Source organism: Psammomys obesus, unplaced genomic scaffold, assembly GCF_907164565.1.
Source record: "Psammomys obesus unplaced genomic scaffold, mPsaObe1.curated_primary_1811, whole genome shotgun sequence".
In the NCBI taxonomy this organism is placed as follows: domain Eukaryota; kingdom Metazoa; phylum Chordata; class Mammalia; order Rodentia; family Muridae; genus Psammomys; species Psammomys obesus.
Genome location: NW_026596034.1, coordinates 22,613,361 through 22,634,408, shown reverse-complemented (window position 1 = coordinate 22,634,408; position 21,048 = coordinate 22,613,361). Strand labels below are relative to the sequence as shown.

The following is a 21,048-nucleotide window of genomic DNA, read 5'->3' as shown; positions in this document are numbered from 1 at the left end:
CTTCCTTCCTTCCTTCCTTCCTTCCTTCCTTCCTTCCTTCCTTCCTTCCTTCCTTCCTTCCTTCCTTCCTTCCTTCGAGACAGAGTCTCTTTATCCAGCTCTGACTGTCTTGGAACTCACTATGCATACCAGGCTAAACTTGAACTCACAGAGATCTTCCTGCCTCCTACCTCCCACTGGATTAAAGCCAGGGACCACCATACCTTGAAGCAATCTTCAAGATTTATTTTTAATAGTTTAAATCGGGGGGCGGGACACTCATACCTGTGTGTGGGTGCCCACAGAGGCCAGAGGTGTCGGATTCCTCTGGAGCTGGAGTTACAGGCAGTTGGGAGCCATCGAACATGGGTGCTGGGAACTGAGTTTGGGGACTCTGAAAGAGCAGTACTTGCACGAAACACTGAGCCTGCTCTCCACTCAGGAGAAATGGACCCATTAGCCACGCAACAGACTGGCAATACCAGTTATACAGGGTCAGGAAAAAGGATTGAGGGAGACCAGAGATATGACACCTTGGAAGACAGCAGAGCAAGAGGAGGCTAACACCAAGCCTGAAGAGTGGTCAGATATGACTGCGGGACCCAGAGCAGTGAGTGTCTCAACACACATGTCTAAGAGCACAGTTAGCCAGTGGTCTGCCATAGAGAAGGCAAGATACAAATGGAAAACACCCATGGGGTTTACTTAAAAAAAAAAAAAAAAAAAAAAAAGCACAACCCATATGTACATAGAGAAATAAGTACATCCAGCGACATCCAGGTCCTAATTGGTGCTTCCAATTTAGACGTCAGAGCACGGGACTGTGCACGAGGCTAGTACCACGTAATGGTTCTTAGGGTAAATCCCATGGTGGGTCAAACAAAATGGGAACACTGGCCTCACTGTCCAAAACAGAAGCTCTCTCCATTCACACTATTTGTGCCGCCCACACCAGGTTCCTGCCAGAGGTGTGAGGCTGTGTGGAAAGGCTAGGCAGGATGTATGAGCTGTATGCCTGCCTATCGTCTATGTTTTCAGTGATACTGCAGACTAAACCTCAGGCCACACCAACGCTGAACAGGTAAGTTACCCCCAAGCTATATTCTTAGTACCCCTGCCCTCTACCACACAGCTTTTGGTTTTGTTTTTAAATTTTATTTCAGGTGTGTGGGTGTTGTGTCTACACGCATGCCTGCTTACTATCTGCATGTCTGTTACCCACAAAGGCTAGAAGAGGACATCACACTCCCTTGAACTAGAGTTACAGATGACTGTGAGCTGCCATGTGGGTGCTGGGAACCTACCACCAGTCCTCTGGAAGACTAAACAGAGCTCTTAACTGCTCAGCCATCTCTCCAGCCCTTTGGGTTTTTTGTGTGTTTTGTCTTTAATTTTTTTTTAATTTTGAGGCAGTCTTACTAAGTATCCTAGGTTGAACTTTTAACCCTCTCATCTCAGCTCCAATGGTATTACAGGCAGATGGTCTAGCTAGTCCTGATTACCTTAATCATATCATCCATGATGTGCACATCAAAACCTTCACAGTCACCACAAGGCATCCGGATCCGCCACAGATCCTATGAAGGAAGAACAGTCCCTAAGTTAAACACTTGGACCACAAAAAGTGGCTACATGAATATGGGTCAGGAGGGATGCTCATCAAGGTGACACAAAACTTTAATCCCAGTGCTTGGGAGGCAAATAGGTGATCTCTGTGAATTTGAAGCTTCACAATAGTTCTAGGCCAGCACTGACTCAGAACCACCCACACAGCTCACTGTTCCTATATCTCAGACACAGATACCCCCACCCCCAACAAGGAAAAATCTACAAAGACAGTGAAGAGCCAGGGTGGCCTGTGTGACAGAGTGGATGAAGACTATGTAAACTGACAGAACACCACAGAGATGATCAACCAGAACTACTACGCTGAGATTCTGTAAGCAGCCCTCTGGGGCCCTAGTATAAAAGGACAGAAGTCCCCAAAGCACACTCTGGCCAGTCCCTCTGTCCCTGCTTCTTAGGCCTGGGAATAAGCATCCTTTTCTATACTCTTCAGTCACAAGAGCAACAATCCATACTGAAATTCTGTCAGGTAAATAACACAGAAAAATGCCCAGAAATTAAGTGTTGGAGCCATAAGGCTACCAACAGACAGAGCCACTCTCATCAAAGGAATATCAAATGTGCTTCACTCTCCACCTCAGGTTCAAAGCACTTCAAAACCCTTTTAATAAAAAACGCCTCTCCCAAAATGACTTGGTGACTACTGTGGTTCTGCTTTGATGAGAGAATTAAAATGAAGCTTTTCAATTCCTTCTTGCATAAAAAGGAGAGGTCCCACTCTCGGACCGCTCTAACAAGCGAGGCCTCCGTTCTCTGCAAGCGTACAGCGAGCTGCACAGCGTGCCGCCTGAAACACTTAATTCATGTTTTTAATTATTCTGATAAGCCACAATTGTAAAATGACAACACACAGTCATTTTCATTTTATATGTCAAATAAAATGACTGGTTTTTAAAAATGTAGTCTTCCTCTATTCCGTCCCATAGCCACTGATGCAGAAAAGAAAGGCCTGTCAGCCGGGCCCAAGCAGTTCCACCTGCACTCCAGGACTCTGAAGTGCACACTTCCCCACCCTCCTGTTGCTTTGGTGTTCTGCAAAGTTCCAGATGGCCTACCCTGAACTCCACGATCATGGCATGCAGTGAGGCAGCCTGGGGCATCACCACAGCTCCAGGTGCCAGGTGCTGGTCCACAGAGGTACGAACGTACCAGAAGTATAGGTTGTGCCACGGCAGCAGGCTGGTAGTGAAGAAGGGTTCACCCAGGAGGAGGGAGACCTGGTAACCAGATAAGAAAAACAAATATCAGGAATGAAGCTAACACATGAAGGGCAGCTCAGCAATTTCACAGGAACATGTACCAAGTCATTCATTCATACATTCGTTTACTCAGTCAACGATGAGCATGTCCCTGAATACACAAAGGATTGCAGACTGAAGGACAATACAAACAAGGGAAGGAGCGGTCTTCCTATGAAAGAAGCAGGAAATAGGTGCATGCAGGGGCTTCAGAAAGGGCTTCCAGAATGGCTTCTGCCAAACCAAACAAAGCTGCATCACTGCCAGATAAACACGCCACCTGCACTGCACTCAAGCAAATGTGGACACTGGCAGCACAGTCCCTGGAAGACTACTTTCAGTCAACATTTGTGGAATAACAAACAGATGGAGGACTAGGAGTCAGAAGTCAGACAGGTGCGCAGAGGCTAAGCAAGGGTGTAAGTGAAAGCAAGGCCTTCTAGACATTTGCCAGAAAAGGATGAGGAGGGCAGGCCAGTAAAGGGGAGGCCAGACCAGCCAGGATCTAAATGGCCAAAGAGCCAAGGTGGCAAGATCTTTTGCCTTGAAGGCAAGATCTGTTCCTAAAAGCTTTATCCAGGGATTCAAAAGATCCTTCTGGGGCTGGAAAGATGGCTCAGAGGTTAAGAGCACTGACTGTTCTTCCAAAGGTCCTGAGTTCAATTCCCAGCAACCACATAGTGGTTCATAACCATCTATAATGTGATTTGGTGCCTTCTTCTGGCCTGCAAGCACATATGCAGGCAAAATATTGTATAATAAACTAATAAATAAAAAAAAAACCTTAAACAAACAAACAAACAAACAAAAACTATCCTTCTGAGGACCATGAAGCATGTAGGCAGAACCCTAAAGGTGGAGATGGTGATGGAGGTACTCTAAGAGAACACTACAGCATTCAGGCTAATGTGCAGGTCAGAAAAGCTGGGGCAGAGTCTGAGGAGACCTTCCAAGGCCTCAATGGATGGGAACAAGAGGACATGCAATAAATACAACAGATGTCAGAGTTTCAGGGTTGACCCTGAAACTTCCCTGCCCTCCACTCCTATCCTCATTGTCCGGAACACCACAGAGATGCCTTCTTTTAATAATTTCATCATTTCTACCCAACAGGAACCTGGAGTCTGGCCAGAACACCACAGAAATGACTTATAACTTTATGTTCTAAACCCTCATCAAGAATCAAAAGAGAAAGAATGAGGAAGAAGAGGAGATAATCAGTACTTAGATGTTCAAAGTAGCACTATTCAAAAAAGCTAAGAAATGCCAACAGCACAAACGTCCACCAACTGGCAAATGAGAAAATAAAATGTGGTATAGCCACACAATGGAGTATTAATCAACAACAAAAAAACAATGAAGAACTGACTTAGGCAGTAATGTGCATGATCCTTGAAAATATGTTAAATGTAGGACTGGAGAGATGGCTCAGCAGTTAAGAGCACTGTCTGCTCTTCCAGAGGTCCTGAGTTCAATTCCCAGCAACCACATGGTGGTTTACAACCATCTATACTGGAATCTGATGCCCTCTTCTGGCATGCAGGCACATATGAAGATAGAGCACACAAACATAAAATAAATAAAACCTTTCAGAAGAAAAAAAGGGGGGGGGGCTGGAAGGATGGCTCAGAGATTAAGAGCATTGGCTGCTCTTCCAAAGGTTCTGAAGTTCAATTCTCAGCAACCACATGGTGGCTCATAATCATCTATAATGAGATCTGGTGCCCTCCTCTAGCAAGCAGGCAAAATATTGTATAAATAAATAAATATTTGAAAAAAAAAAAGAAAATATGTTAATGTAAGTTACAAGTAAAATGTATATTACAAGTTAAAAGTCCACATATTACGGACCATAATGTTATGTGATTTCATATGTCTGATTTGTCCAGAATAGGCAAACCCACACAGATATAGACAATAAACTAGTGGTATCCTAAGGCTTGGGAGCACATGAGTGTAAGAACCAACAGAAAGACAGTGTCTTCTAGGGCAATAAAAACGCACTACACTTTGACCTAGTGATAGTTGCATACTTTACAAAACATACTTTATAAATCACTTATCCATACACTTTAAATGAGTGAATTGTATGCTATATGGATAACATCTCAAGCTGTCATTTAATAAAAGGCATGAGGGAAAACAGTCAAGAGACTTAAACAGACATTCAAGTAAGACTTACAAATAGCTATGGAGTACTGAAAAGGTGTTCAATAACAGTAGCTATCAGGAAAATACAAAAGTAAAACTACAATGATATGCCAATGTATTCCCACTAAAATGGCTATACTAAAAAAGAGAAAACCACAAAATGAATCTTCCATACTGGTGGAGAGGTACAACCCAGTAACTATGAACATTTCAGTGGCTGCTGCATCTTTTCTCTTTATATTATTGTTGCAGGGTATTTGATCCCATTGTGAACTGGAAAAACCTGTTTCTAGTTGTGGTGTGGCTCAGCCCTAGCACGCAATTTAAATCTAAGAGCTTTCCATAAGCAAGAGCCAACCACAGGTCAAAAGGTGGAGCATGCAACCAACTGACATAAGAAAACACAGGAAGAAGGACACTGAGTTCCAGGGTACTGAAGACAGCATGGAGAAGGAGAAGGGTTTGTTCCTTCTAAGATGCTGGCTGAGTAGGAAGATCAGCTGGGTGCTTTCTCTGCCTTTCTGAGCTAGAATGCTTTCATTCCAGCATCTGGCTTCCTGAGTCTTTTTGGTAAAAGTGAATGTTTGGGTTTTGGGTTTTTTTGTTTTGTTTTGTTTTTATAACAACAATTTATTTTTATGTACATTGGTGTTTTGCTGGCATGTGTCTATTTGAGAACGTCAGAAGATGGAACTGGAGTTACAGACAGGTGTGAGCTGCCATGTAGGTGCTGGGAATTGAAGCAGGTTCTCTAGAAAAGCACCCAGTGCTCTCAACTACTGAGCCATCTCTCCAGCCTTCAGTGGCTTCTTATGGAGTTAAACCCAGCAAGCCATGGTGGTACATGCTTTTACTCCCAGCATTCAGGAGGAAGAGGTAGGCAGGTATCTGTGAGATCAATGTCAACCTAGCCTAAAAAATAACCCTGTCTCAAAGCAAAAAAAAAAGCCTGCAGGGAGCTGGTGTTTAGTAGCCCCAGGTTCCTTGGTGAGCAGCTCTGAAGGCTGAAAACAATCTGAGCAGAAGAATCCTTCCAAGAGGACTTACTGTGAAGGAGGAAAGAAGAGAGTGGTACACACGTTCCGTAACCCCAACAAATTATTTTGCTCTCATCTGAGAGGCACAGGAACCCAGTTCTATGCTCACTGGGCCTTTATACAAACCCTCACCCATTCTCATAGTGGTGAGGTTTGGACTGGCCAAGCTGAATGAGGGACATCACACAGCATTTAGCCAAGGTGACAAGGTGTACCTTAGGCTACCTTTGTGCCACTCTGTCCCCAAACAGCCCCAGTAACCCATTCCTTACCTTCTTACCCTCCAGGTCTGCAGATGTAAGCAACTCAGGCCGTTTATTGATGATACTAATCTTATCTTCCAAGTGGTTAACCTTGAAGATCTTTGAAAGAAAGAATATAGCTGTTTCTACTCACACATCATTTTGGGCCACGGAAAAACAACTATCAGGCAGAAGTATAGCTCCATGGTAGAGAGTTTGCCTGGTGTGCTCAAGGCCTGGATTAATCCGTAGCATCACAGAAAATTAAAAATTAATATCTTTCAAAGTTATCTTCTCTGCTGAGTTTTCTGGCCAAATGGTTCTAGGGTACCACTTTATCTGCTCATGAAAACATCTCTTTAGGGACCTCCTACAGACCATGGAAGAGGTCATGAGCAAATGACATCTCATCAGGCAGGACCTATTCTTGGTCACGAAGCTTTGGTGGGGTAGGTTACTCAAGAAACAAATCACTCAGGTCTATTTTCACAGTTTCTTAGTCTTACGTGAAATGAGAAAAGACTAAACTCTGTTGGTTTAATATTCTTTTGAAATGTATACACCTCACCCTTGTTCATTCAAATGCTGATTTCTCCCTCCCCCACTCTCTGGTTTTAATCTGGATATTGCATTGTGATGCTTATTCTAAGCATCACCTGTCTCAACTTTGTGTAAACATCCAAAATAAAACAACCAGCCACAAGGTTGAGCAATAGAGAAGGAGTAGGTGGGGAGAGGGGAGGAGCCAGAGGACAGGAAAAGAGTGGGAGGCGGGGAGCTAGGAGAATGAACCAGACCTAAGATTTCACAAAAAGCAAGTATAATGGGTAAAATCTAAATGTTAGAAACTATGAGGGCTTGGAGGTTTAAGAGGGAGTAATTATTGCCCAGCATTGTGTTCTAGGTTAATTAAAAAAAAAAAAAAAAAAACCCAGTCTCTGTGTGGTGATTTGGTTATACAGCTGTTTAGGATTAACAGCAAGCTTTACCAGAAGATATATCAATAGTAAATATTAATGACCTAATACAACAAAACTCCTTCAACTACAAAAACCAGAAGCCTGTCATAGTGGTGCACAACTTTAGTCCCAGCACTTGGAAAGCAGAGGTAGACCTCTGTGAGCTTGAGATTTACACAGCCTGGTTTACACAATGAATTACAGACTACCAAGGTTACATAGTGAGACCCCATCTCAAAATCAACCAACCAAGTACAAAAAAATCCTACTAATTGGATGTCTGCCCCAGAGTCAAAACACCTGTGAGCTAGAGCCATGAAGCAGGGCTATTTCTACCAGTTCCTGGTTGTGATGCTATTGCAAAGTCACCCATCCCAGACTCAGGAAGGCAGGTCCAACAATCCCTTCATGAATTCAGTAACAACTGTTACTTACCCTTTTCATCAGTCTATAGGAAGCAACTGAACTCTCAACTGTAAACACCTGAAGAGAACACAGAAGATGGACTTAGAGCAGACACTCAATAAGAAAACATGTCAAGAGGATACTGAAACAGTGGCCTGGCCTTCCTACTTCCTTGGGACAGCAACTATGCTGGGTATTCAGTTAAAAAGATAGCTAACTCGGAACTCTATGCTGTAGCTACCTGGCAGGAGTAGCCATTACTTGACTCCTGACCACATATGGAAACAGTAAATTTCCTCAACCCCCAAACCAAGCCCATTCCACCCACAAAAGCTGCATCTGCAAAGGACTTTGATCACAGAATCCCATACTGGGACCACACCATGCCCTAATATCAGCCAACCTTTAAAAAAGTGAAAAACAACAAAATAGAAAAGAAAAAAAAAAAACTAAAAAGAGAAAAATGACCTTTACAGAGCCAATAGAAAGACATGCCCCAGTACCTGCTCTGCCCCGAGGTGATGGGCCAGCACGGAGAGCAGACTGCCATCGCTGACACAAAGGCAGATGCTACCTGGCTTTAGAACCTGCGGGAAAAGAGCAGGACCAGCAAAGGTTACCTCAGCTAGGTGCTTCCTCCTGACAAGCTAACAGACATGCTTCCCTTCCCTCAACTCCACTCACTTCATTTTTTTAAAGTCTCCCCCCCCCCCGCCCCGGCTCCGAGACAGGGTTTCTCTGTGTAGCCTGTTCTGGACTCACTTTATAGACCAGGCTGGCCTCAAACTCACAGCAATCCACCTGCCTCTGCCTCCCTGAGTGCTGGGATTACAGGTGTGCGGTACCATGGCCAGCTCCTAATGTTTTACTTTGTGTGTATGGGTGTTTTGCCTTCACATGGGTTTGTAAGCCACTGAGACCAGAAAGGGGCATCAGATACCTTAGAACTGAGTACTAGGAATCAAATCTGGGTCTTTGGGAAGAATAACACATGCCCTTAACTGACCCAACATATTTCTGAATACATCAGCTCTCATTCCAAAATCTGAATACATCAGCTCTCATCCCATCTTCCTCAATGCCAAGTTAAATTCTCTTGGCCTCTACATTTTCACGTCCGCCTCCTTAGCACACACAGTAACCAGCCATTGCCCTCCCTCCTTCTCTTCCTCTTCCCACAAGGGCCCACTGCTAGGGCAGACCATCCACAACCCTGCCAGAAGACCTGAACAGAGTTATTCCCCGCCTGGGTATATGTGCCCTACAAGTGGCTCTCCCAGGGTAGGGGGTGCCTTTATGGGTCACAGATCCATTGAAGAAGAATTAATGGCAGCTAAGAGTCTTCTCCCCTCAAAATACAAGCATGTGCAGCCATTTATCTGTACAACTCCAAGTGGTCCAGATGACTTTCTCTAAACCCTACCTCAGGACCTGGGACTGAACTCTAAGTCACAGAGTTCCATGGTCAGACTTACATATTAGGGAATTTTATTATGGACAACAGATGAAAACGGGAGAGGAGTAGCTAAAGGTGGGGACTACCCACACCAATTGCTGGTGATCACAGAGGTAAAGGTATCCAGAAGAACAACTGTGGGCTGGGGAAAGGCTCCCAGGAGAGTTCTTATGGGAACAGAGAACACCCAGTGGACCTCTCACAGAGCAGAGAACAAGGACAAGCTCTCAGGCTCTCTACTGTCTATACTCTAGGTGGAGCCAGTGGGATATTCCACTGACAAGGACAGCCAAAACAACTGTGAGAGCAAACCATAAGCATAACAGTGACTCGAGCACAGAGAGAGAGAGAGACACTTACAGTCCTCAGGGCCTGGGCATACTGATCAGTTCTGTCCTGATCATTGATCTCTCCAAACCGAGGCCGGTTCCAGAGCAAGTGAGCCTGACAATCACACACGGGTCGCACTTCGGAGATGCTCTCATTCTCATCAGGGCTGAGCAGGGAGATGAAAAGCCAAACAAGTGATAAATACTCTGCACTGGAAACCAGAGACCAAGAGGACACAGCACAAGGATGAGAAGGGCCCAGAAGATACATGCACAGGTCTCTCGAGCAGTCTAAATGAGTCTGGACACCAGCACGTTAGGAGTTACAGGGCCCTATGAATCCACACTTTTCATATATTTGTTTTGAATAGAACTTACACAAGAATATATCCTGCTATAAAGTTTTGCTTTTTAAATTATTATTATTATTATTATTATTATTATTATTATTATTATTATTATTGGTTTTACAAGAAAGGGTTTCTGTGTAGCCTTCGCTGTTCTGGACTCACTTTGTAGACCAGGCTGGCCTCAAACTGAGAGATTTGCCTGCGTCTGCCTGCCAGAGTGCTGGGATTACAGGTGTGTGGCATGGCACCTGGCTTAAATTATTATTTTATTTCACATGTGTGTGGGGAAGCACCATTAGGACAAACATAGAGGTCAGAGGACAGCTTTGTAGAATAGGTCCTCTTTTTCCATCATGTGGATTCTGTGGATTGAACTCAAGTCATCAGGCTTGGCTACAAGCATCTTTACCCAGAGCCATCTTACTGGCCCTTGTTCTTATTCTATTCCGTTCTGACATAAATCTGCCAGTTCAAATCCCTGCATGGTCTTTCCAAAGTTTACACCAATGCAGTTTCTGAGGGCTGGTCCCCAACAACAAAGGCATACCTGATCCTCCTCAGGCTGTACCACACACAGTAGTCATCATGGTGGGCTACCAGGCTTCGGGGTGAGCCCTGCACAACGGGTTCCTCGTGCGGCAGGAAGTATACACACTGCATCCAGTGGTCCCGCCACTGAAATGAGGAGTAGAAAACCAAAGTTTCCCAAAGCATGCCGGGACCCTGCTGACTTTAGAAGATGTCATCAAGGGCAGTGGTCTTCTGAGGTAGCTTTAGAAAAAGGGACAAGTGCAGGCTCTGCTCTCTCCTCACAGAGTAGTGCTGTCTTAGGGTCACTACTGCTATGATGACTAAGAGCAACTTGGGGAGGAAAGGGTTTATTTGGCTTATGCTTCCACATCCAATTTCATTATTGAAGGAAGTCAAGAGTAGGAACTCAAACAGGGCAGGAACCTGGAGGCCGGAGCTGATACAGAAGCCATGAAGCAAGTTTACTTGCTTGCTTTTCATGTCTTGCTCAGCCTGCTCTCTTATAGAACTCAGGACCACCAGCCCAAGGGTTTTGCCATGAACAATGGCTGGGCCTCCCCTATTAATCACTAATTAAGAAAATGCCCTGCAGCACAATCTTATGGAGGCATTTTCTCAATTGAGATTCCCTCTTTTAAGATGACTCTAGCCTGTGTCCAACTGACATAAAAGTAGCCAGCACAGCGCCAATGCTCCTTCCTTTACCTGTTGAACTGTGAGCCATCTTTCATTTGAAGGAAAATTTTCTGGCTCACAACCAAGGCTGACCTAGTGGCCTGGGGGAAAGCTTGCTCTAAGAGCCTCTTGGAACATATTCCAAGGCTTTAAAACACAAAAAGGTCAAGTACAACAAATACACAATATCTAATTTGATCCTAGACTAAGACATTTGGGGACAATTAAAAAAATTTACTTTGAGCCATGTTAGATGTTATAGAATAGTATGCTATTCGTTTTCTTAGGTGTGATGATGGTATTTTGCTTACGAGGAAACTGTTTTGCTCATATAAGTACCAAAAAGTGTCAGATATTTGTAACTTATTGAGCAGAAACTATGTGCAGTGAGAGAGGAAATGAAGGAAGCAAAGGAAAGAGAGGAGGAAAAGATACAGTAAATGTAGAAAATATTAGCAATTCGTAAATTGAAGTAAAGGTATTATGAGTGTCCATTTTCACTTACTCTGTGATTCTACAATTTTTCAAAACAAAAGTTGAGAAAATAAGGGCTGGGAAAGATGGCTTCACTGGTAAAGTGACTGCTGCATGACATGAGGACCCACGTAAAAAGCTCAAAAGCTGGGTGTCTATGACCTAGGGGATGGGAGGGACAGAGACATAGGCCTCTCTGAGTGGCCTAGTCAATCTAGTAAGATCAGTGAGTTTCAGGCTCAGTAAGTGCGTGTTTAAAAATGAAGATACAGAGAGGAGTTGAGAGAGGGGGCTTCAATCAGGATATATAATGAATAAACAAACAAACAAACAAACAAATAAATGAATGAAAATTTTTTAAAAACTGAAGCTGTAGGGTGACTGACCTCTGGCTTCCATACATACATGCACAGGCCTATCCGCAGGACATGTGCATACCCCAATGTCAGCAAGCACACACACTCCCACATACACCATAACTAATGCTCACACCACACTGTAGCACCCCCCAACAGTTTAAAATAACAGAGAAAGTTTGCATGGTTTATTACTTTTCATTAAATGGGTTTTTTTTTTTTTTTTTTTTTTTTTTTTTTAAGAACTAAGATATTCTAAATTGTGAAACATGATTTCCAGTGATTCTGACTGGGTTACGGCCAGAACATCAGACATGTGAGGCAACTGCTCTATCACTGAGCTCACCTGAGCCCAAGGTAACCTTCAATAAATTGTGATAATCCTTACTAAAAGCCTACATATAAGGAAAACAAGAAAAAGAAGAGGTAAAGAAGCTATTCAGATAAATAAGTATATAACTAAGTTATTTATACTAACAAAAAAAACCAGAACCAGCTCAAATGTCCAGCTCAGAAATAGGTTAAATATTCACAAAAAGTAATCAAAGACATGTAAAATGACAAAAACTATGAGATAGGATTTAAAAAAAGGACAAAACACAAAGAAAACAGGTTAAGCATTAAGTAACACTTTGTATTTGGAAAGAGGTGCAAAAAGAGGTAGCTGTTTTAAAGTGGGAGCTTACAATGTGAAGTTTTATATACTTCCACCTTACCAAAAGATGTTGTATCATCATCATCATTCTATTACTGCATTTTTTGGCAGGGTCTCACTATGTAGCCCTGTTTGGAACTTGTTACATAAACCAGGCAGGTCTCAAACTCAAAGAAATCCACCTGCCTCTATCTTCTGAGTGCTGGGATTAAAGGCCTATGCCACCATGGTACAATTTTCTTATAACTTGTAATAGATTTTTTTTTTAGAAAGTAAGATGGCAGCACTTGAAAAAAATTAAAAAGATGCTGGATGCGGTGGCACACATCTGTATCCCAGAGTTCAGGAGGCAGGGGCTGGTGGATCTCTGTGAGCTCGAGGCCAGCCTGAGCTACAAAGCGAGTCCAAACTAAGACTACATACACAGAGAAACCCTGTTTTGGGAAAAAAAAAAAAAGAAGAAGAAGAAAAAGAAAAAGAAAAAGAAAGAACTATCTAAAAAGTTGGTGCCTGAGTTAGATGTGTAATCCCAGCACTGAGCAAGCTGAGGAGCAGGATCATGAGTTTGAGGGCAACCAGGGTTACCTTGTGAGTTTGGGCCAGCTTGCTGTACATATAAAAAAGACACCTGGCTCAACAATGATAGCAACTACCTGTTTATTGTTATTTCCAGAAATTAAGAAAACCAGGTCTTGTCAGACTCCAACAGCACATAAGCAAATGAAGACAAGGCTAGTTCTACTTGCCTGGGACATAGCTCATCCACTGGGTCCAGAATTTAGCAAAACAGCTGGTACCTAAGATATCTATAAAGGCTAAAAAGTAAAAATTCAAAATCCATAAGAAGGTGTACATTTGTGTGCTTGTGTGTGTGTGTGTATAATAACAAAGGATAGACAAGTTAGGTCTCTCAGACCTGTTATTTCTTCCTATACTGTATGAACTTATCAGAAAACAAGTCACCATCTTTTTTCTTTCTTTTTGGTTTTTGAGACAGGGTTTCTCTGTGTAGCCTTGGCTGTCCTGGACTGGCTTTGTAGACCAGGCTGGCCTCGAGCTCAGAGAGATCTGCCTGTCTCTGCCTCCCAGATACTGGGATTAAAGGTGTGCGCCACAAAAACCCGACAGCCTTCTCAGTGTTCCTGGGTGCTTCCCTAACACCTGTCCTCCTATAAACCTGACACAAGGAGGCACCTGAGTTCTGCATCAGTTCCTAGATAGCTACCTGTTCACTCAAAGAACAGGGTGATGTGAGTCCTTGCAGTGGCCTTTCTGTTGTTCTTTTCCTATTAAATTAAGGATACGATGATCACTGTACAAGTGAGTCACTCTGCACATAAGCAAAAGTACCCAGGGCACTAACATCTACCACTTCCTGTCAGGCTGAGCTCAGCTGTGTTGTGTTCCGAGGATGTTCTGACAGTTTACGCTCAAGCCTCACCAACACTAGGTCACCGAATTTTATTTACTAATAGGTAAAGACAGTACTTCATTGCAGTTCATTTATGTTGTTTTATTTCATAGCAGTCTAAAGGTGAAAGCTTATCACAGGTTGAATAGTATTTCCATTTTGTAGTCCCTATTTCTCTGCTCATTTTCCAAGCTAGAGAAGGTGGATTTTGAATTAAAGGAAGTAAGGTTGTAGTTCCATTCCAAGTTGTCTTGAGACCTCTGGAATTACTTATGACAGATGGTAATGAGGTGAGTGGCTATGCCAGGACAAAGGAGAATGGCAGAGCTAATTCACTAAGACTTCCGTTGCTCACTGGGCCCACTGTTGTCAACCATGAACTCACCGGAGGGGAGAGGTCAACCTTACTACTGACAAGCTGTGTTTTCTAGTTTTATTTTTTATCATCATTTTCTTTGTAGGGGTGTGCATGTAGTATAGGGACTCACACAATAAAAGTGCTCTATCACTGAGTTACACCCCCAGTCCCCTGTGCTTGTATGTCTTCCCAAAAGAACATTTCTTCTTTGCCTTTGACTGATACAGTGATCTAGGGGTAAAAAGAAACAAAAATAAACAAGTTTCCTGACTTACATGGAATGTGCTCAGTGGCTGCCTCTTACCTGAAGCTCCTGTGGGTCTGTCTGTGCCCAAAAGGGTGCCATTGTGCATTTGATCTTCCCCTCAGGGTCCATTTCAATGTCCCACCAAGAGAGAACCACCTGTGCTTGGCCAGATGCCACAGGGACAAACTGTCTGCTGTGGCAGGCTGCTGAGCTACTGACTTGCTTGCTGAAGTCCACGCTGTAGAAGAATATTCAGGAAGTGGAGCACAATTTAACTTACATACTGCTCTGTTAAGCTTCCACAGAGACCTGCCCAACAACTGTACTGATGTGGAAAGGACTCAACTAGGTTTCTGCTCCACAGAAAAAGTCAGCCGATCAAATGTCTCAAAGCACTGCCACCCAGGGAGGCCCCACAGTACCTGAACATGGTTAGCACGTCACTGAGGACCGTGAAGTCGGCAGGAGACACCTGGTTCAGCTGAATGTCACAGACGGAAGGTGCGCCAGGACACCTCTCCAATTCTGAGGGAGGGACGATGATCTGCTCCCCAAGACTAGTCTCAACACGGATAGGAAACAGCTTGTTCCACGACCACATCCTTCTGGACTCCACCAGCTGGGCATAGACAGTTGCCCTGTGAGGCACTGCTTCACAGTCTTCCTAAGTTTACATGACAGCAAAGCAACAGGGAAGGCAGTCAGTCAGTGTACGAGTAACTCACACCTGTCAAAGCTTTAATACTCGGCTGATTTAGTAACTCTAACACGTTCCCCACCAGCAGAGTAAACTGTTTTCTGCCCTAAGTCTTGGAGAAAAAAAAAAAAAAAAAAAAAAAAAGGTACATCATGCCTAAAGTGATTATTATTTTTAAAGACAAGGTCTTGTTATGCAATCTAGACTAACCTCTTATAGTCTTTCTGCCTCAGCCTTGAGTGCTAAAACATTGTAAGATAATTCGTAGTTATCCAGAACTATTAAATATTTCAAAAAAAACTACTTATTGATATGTTGATGAACCCTGTGGACCTGGAAGAGTTTTCCAAACAAGTAGACATTCTAGTTTCAGACTCATAATAACCCTTCGGTGCAGCCCTTGCCAATTACACAGGACATTAGCCCTCTTTTGTTGGCATAATGTTATTGTGCACTGTGTCTTCTTCCCTTGTATTATTCAAATGCTGGTTTCTGTATCCCACTATCTGGTTGGAATCTGGGCATGGCTTTGTTATGTTTATTCGAAGTATCTCCTGTCTCAAATTTGTGTACACACGCTCACCAATTGTTCTCTACCTTGCTAATAAAACACTGACTAGCTAATGGTGACTGAGAGAGAGAATAGGGTGGCACATCCAGGTCCACTGGGAGGAAGAGAAACAGAGAGGAAGTAGGAGAATGAGCCATGAGGAAAGGTCCAAGAAGGACCAGGAGAAGTGAACCAGAACCAGGAGAAGATTTAAAAAATACAAGTATGATGGAGATTTTGGATGGGAGGAAGCTAGACTAGCTTGGAAATTTAGGATAGAGTAATAATTGCTCAGTATTGTGCTCAAGGCTAATTAAATAAATCATGGTCTCCATGTGTCATTACTTGGGTAGATAGCTGGCTATAGAAAAACTGCTGCTGTACTAATTTTATGAGCATATAGTCACATTAATAATCATTCTACAATTGGCACCCATCATGGGGCAAGTACTTAAAGATGCTCTCTCTAAGATAAAAGCCATAATAGCAGCTGGGAAGGTAGCAAAAGTGGTTTTTCCCCAAACCTTGAGAAAAAGGTTCCTGAGAAAAAGGTCAGAATGCACACTAGTCTGGCACAGGCCTTTCAGAGCTGCGGCAGGCAAACACCTGGCAAACACAGAGCTGGCGGTCAGCCCACTCCCTGCTTGGGACAAGTGGGAACTGGATCACAGAGGCTCTAACTATTCCTGCTGAGAGAGGAGCAGGCAAGCTGCAGAGCTCTAGGCAGAGGGTTGGGAAGGAACGTGAAAGCTCCAGTCCCATCCTGCCTCAGGCCCACTACCTTCATGGAGTGGGCAGAGGCCAGAAACTTTGGCTTAGCCAAGCATGGCAGGACACACTGCCTTGAGATTGTCAGTGGACAGGAGCCCCCTAATGGTAGTCTGTGGCTGCTCAGAGTCAAGACAGCAGAACAACCTAGAGGCTCCCTTAGAACAATGAGGATGGGTGTCAACTACTTTGAACAGCCAGCCGGACTCCTTTAAAAGAGGGGCTCTCACAAGAGGACTAATAACATCTCAGCCTAGTGCAAGATACAGAACCCAGACCCAAACCTCTAAACGAGTATAGTATGCTTTAAAATGTGCTTAAGCACTAAAGATAGCAAAATGTTTAAATAAAGTTGGGTACAGGGAAAGATGTTAAGTTAAAAGAGGAAAAAAGGAAGGATAAATAAATCCACATAAAAAGTAAATCTTTGAGGAAAGCAAAAAAAAAATAATAATAATAATAAGCATATGTCTTTAACCCAAACACTCACTAACAAAGGCAGAATCGGGCTACATAGAATAACCCTATCTTGATAAATATAATAAAGTATACTATAGTGGAGGATATTTGGACTCTTGTTTTGATTATCAATATGAAAATGGTTGTATGTTCAGTGGTAATGGTAATATTATGTATCCTCTTTGAGAGAGACCAAAAGGAAACAGACCTAGATAAAAAAGGGAGACTGCTAAATTAAATCAGTCTATGCTTATAATGACTTCAAACTGCAGAACAAAAGTTATCTTATGTTGGAAGAGAGCCTTTATGTTTATGTCAACAGGAAAGAAAAAGCTTTGGATTCCATCCAAAGTAATAAAAATCAGATCTGTCAGAGAGAGACCTCCTGAAGATCTTGGCTGCAGACAGGACTAAAGAAATAAAGAGGAAAAACAGGACAGGTAATGAAAATGCTAGTCCCTCTATATGAAACAACTCTGAAACTGACTGGAACATATAAGTGTCTCCAGCCAGAACTTCAGCTGGCATGATCAATAAAGCTATGGCTACAAAAGTCCTCAGAATTCATCATGCCATCCTTTCATATGCCATAGATGGAGATTTATATTGCAGTTTTGGTTACAACCAAAACTTACAACAGCTTATAAGAAAGAGAGATGTCTTTCACTTACTCAAAGAACAACACTTCATATTTAACTGATCTGTGCACACTGCACACACCATAGATTGTTATTACAGAAATGTATGTTACCTTTAAAAGTTTGTGTTTACAAAACAAAAGGACAAAACACCATGAAGATAAAATACAGACTAACAAGATCCATCCTAGAGGATGCTGAGACACTGACATCCTATGTGATCCAGTATCACAGACTGCTCCACTCTGGACTTCAAATAACTTTACACTTTCACAGCATTTAGAGCCTGAACAAATGTTGCTGCTAGTTTGCTTAACCATTTTTTCCCAATTTCCTTTGGGTCCCCCAAAAGAAATATGCCCCAAATCAACAGGAAGAAATTTTAAGAGAATTTCACCCCATTTCTCAAAAGATAGAGTAGGTGATTTTGGTCATTTGATGGGCTATGGATATTTGTGGTCATTTAGGGGAGTTGGTTACAAGTTATTAAATGGTCTTGATCAGGAAAAACAAATAAAGATATAGAAACTTAACACTCAGGGATTTCTCTCTGTCCTTTTCTTTTCTCTATCCTTCTTTCTTTCTTAGGGAAGAGAAAAGAAGTCGAGAGGAAAAAGGAGGAAAATATAGGAATAATAATAATAATAATAATAAAGTGTAGATTATGAAATCTTCTCTTAAACCAAAGAGCATTTTATAAGACAGTAATCTTATATTGGTTTAGATTTTGTATACTGATACAGAATTAAGGTTATTTTTGATACATTGGTATAGAATTTTATATACTGATAGAAAATTATGGTTGCTTTTGATAGATGGATATATTTTTGTATACTGATAAAAATTTAAGGTTGTTTTTGATACACATAATGTATATGTTTCAACTCTTGTATAAGATATTGAACCTATACATCTCATTTATTTATTTGCTTATTTACTTATTTGTCTGCTTATCTACTTGTTCAATTTTTTGATGCAGGGTTTCTCTGTGTAGCCTTGACTGTCTTGGACTCGCTTTGTGACCAGGCTAGCCTTAAACTCACAGAGATCTTACTGCATCTGCCTCCCCATGTGCTGAAACGGCAGGCGTGTGCCACCACGCGCAGCTACTGCAACTCATTTATAAATGCAAAGTTTACTTCTAGTCCTTCTAAAAGCTGCTATTACAAACTGTTTAGGATAATTAGGCAGTGCATGTTAATAGTCAATCAAACTCATAGTCATGTCAGATACTAGTCTAGTCTATTGCAGAGATGTACATTCTAGGTTGATCAGATAGTAAATAGCTAAAAACAAGAAATACTTGCCTATACAGATTCACTATAGATAGATATGATTATGCACTACATAGTATAAATAGATAGATAGATGGTCTTTAAAAACCTCAGAGATCTACAGAATATGGCATTCAAGGATATTTTTTATTAATTTAAGGCTTTTTGACTTAAGACATGTCAGCTCCTAGCAACACCCCAGCCTACCTAAAAGATGATGGACACTGAACAATCTCCATTAGGAGGTGGCTTTTAATATGGCAAGCTGCCACCTGGCAAAGAAAATACCCTCACTTAAACAGCAGTCAGAACACTGTCCAAAACTGGCAAACTTGGATGCAGGGAAGTTGACTGCCAAGCTCTGCCAAGACAGGGTTAAACAAGTCCTTCACTGTTCCTGCTTCACAGATATATCTGTCAGACATTCTGGACCAAAAGGCTGAAGAAGGATGTTCCAAAGTTATAGAGGAATTTGGGTGACCTTCTAGGCAGCCAGCTATCTGTCTATTCTTAGCATTGGAAGCTGCTTGCCTGCAGTTTCTATGTACTTAGATAATATTTATTTCCTTCTCAAATCTCTGATGGGGTTGAAAACTAGATAGTTTTAGTCTTAAAATTAAGCTTAGTTGTTTATGATTTAAGATGTTTTAGATTTAAGAAGATGGTTTTCGTAATGCAAATAAGGATAGAAAATGATTTAGGAACAGAGAGCTCTGAACTCATCAAAACAGGAAAGGTAAGCTGCCAGGTGCATATGGACTATACATTGTGAATATAAATCTTACCTCACAGCTTTCATAATTGTTTATCCAAGAGTCTCCTTCCCTAGACCTTTATCCTTAGGGGAGATGTCACATATATGTTGTAGCCTGCTGACCTCTATGCTATCAGCCAGAGACCACACTCTAGGTTTTTTAGCTATAGAACTCACTCTCATGGTCACATGTCCTTTCCATAGAAGTTTCTATGTAGTCACACCTTACGCTTTATTGTGTACCCGGAATTGAAATGATTATTACCTGGAAACCTGGAATGGGAATGGTTGATGTGTTTTAAATATGCTGACAATGAATCACCTGGCATTAGACTCCCCAAAGACTGAGCCAAGATGACAAAGCCAACTGATAACTGCATGGCCCCCTTCACCTACTTGGCTGTGGTTCTACCTCCCTGTCTAGTGATCCTCTTTCCTCATTCATCCTTTCATTCTACATCCAGCACCAGGCCTGGGAACCCAGCAGTGAAGGGGAGTTTTCACAGTTGGGAGTTATAAGCAAAAACTTCTCCAACTCAGCACTGAGCTAGAAGCCTATTGGGAACTGCAGAGAGGCCCACAGTGTGTAGAGACCCTGAAGGGCTGCACTGAGCATGGTGTAGCAGTGACTGTGTGACAGCTGCAAACCCAACACTCCAAAGGAAGGAAGGCTCTGAGCCACTACCTGCACAAGATGCCTGTGTGCGTGCTCATAAGAGGGTAGTGCTCCCTCCCCAATCAGTTCTGTGTCAAACAGCTCCGTGACCAGGATGTTAGCACGGCATGGCAAGTCACCATCTGAAAACAAGTGAATAGAGTCAGAAACATGCAACAGACGCACACAAATACACATCATTTAAAATAAATCTTAAAGAAAAATAAAAAGGGTCATGACATTGAGAGCAGATCCACATGTTGAATTATCTGGAAATATGTCTGCAACTCACTTTCCAGTGGTTCAAGAGAAAAAAAAAAAGTTGATATGGCAACAATGGGGTCAGGAAATAGGGCCTCTTGCACTACTCTTTCTGGCTTCTTTTTGTTTGGTTGTTTTTGTTTTGTTTTTTTTTCCAGACAGGGTTTCTCTGTGTAATAGCCCTGGCTGCCCTAGAACTCACTCTGTAGACCAGGCTGGCCTCAAACTCAAGAGATCCACCTGCCTCTGCCTCTCAAGTGCTGGGATTAAAGGTGAGTTCCACCCCCAGCCTGCCTGCACCTCTCTTTCAACAATCCACTGTGTTTGAGAACGGAGGAAATGGCAGGAGGTGGTAGCCACACAGAGAAACCCTGTCTCAAAAAAAAGGAAGAGAAAAAAATAATTAGGGAAAACTAATACCTTAGAGAACAAAGAGCCTATAAATGCCAAAATGAAAACAGGAGGAAAATACAGTTTCAGAGGAAATAGGAAATTAGTTAGATGAAAATTTTT

At 42.4% G+C, this 21,048-nt stretch overlaps 1 protein-coding gene across 3 annotated transcripts in view; it reads right to left on the bottom strand.

Annotated features, from left to right (window-relative positions):
- The window catches only part of Prmt7 (protein arginine methyltransferase 7), a 59,910-nt gene that overhangs the window by 2,251 nt on the left and 36,611 nt on the right, over window positions 1–21,048 (bottom strand). For all 3 annotated transcript variants that reach the window (XM_055621144.1, XM_055621143.1, XM_055621145.1), the window contains 10 exons: window positions 20,305–20,417; window positions 14,902–15,143; window positions 14,537–14,717; window positions 10,320–10,447; window positions 9,454–9,589; window positions 8,141–8,224; window positions 7,668–7,715; window positions 6,304–6,393; window positions 2,661–2,822; window positions 1,482–1,556 (listed from right to left, as the gene is read on the bottom strand). In XM_055621144.1, coding sequence (XP_055477119.1) covers window positions 1,482–1,556; window positions 2,661–2,822; window positions 6,304–6,393; window positions 7,668–7,715; window positions 8,141–8,224; window positions 9,454–9,589; window positions 10,320–10,447; window positions 14,537–14,717; window positions 14,902–15,143; window positions 20,305–20,417 — 1,259 coding nt within the window. The remainder of the gene's footprint in view (window positions 1–1,481; window positions 1,557–2,660; window positions 2,823–6,303; window positions 6,394–7,667; window positions 7,716–8,140; window positions 8,225–9,453; window positions 9,590–10,319; window positions 10,448–14,536; window positions 14,718–14,901; window positions 15,144–20,304; window positions 20,418–21,048) is intronic.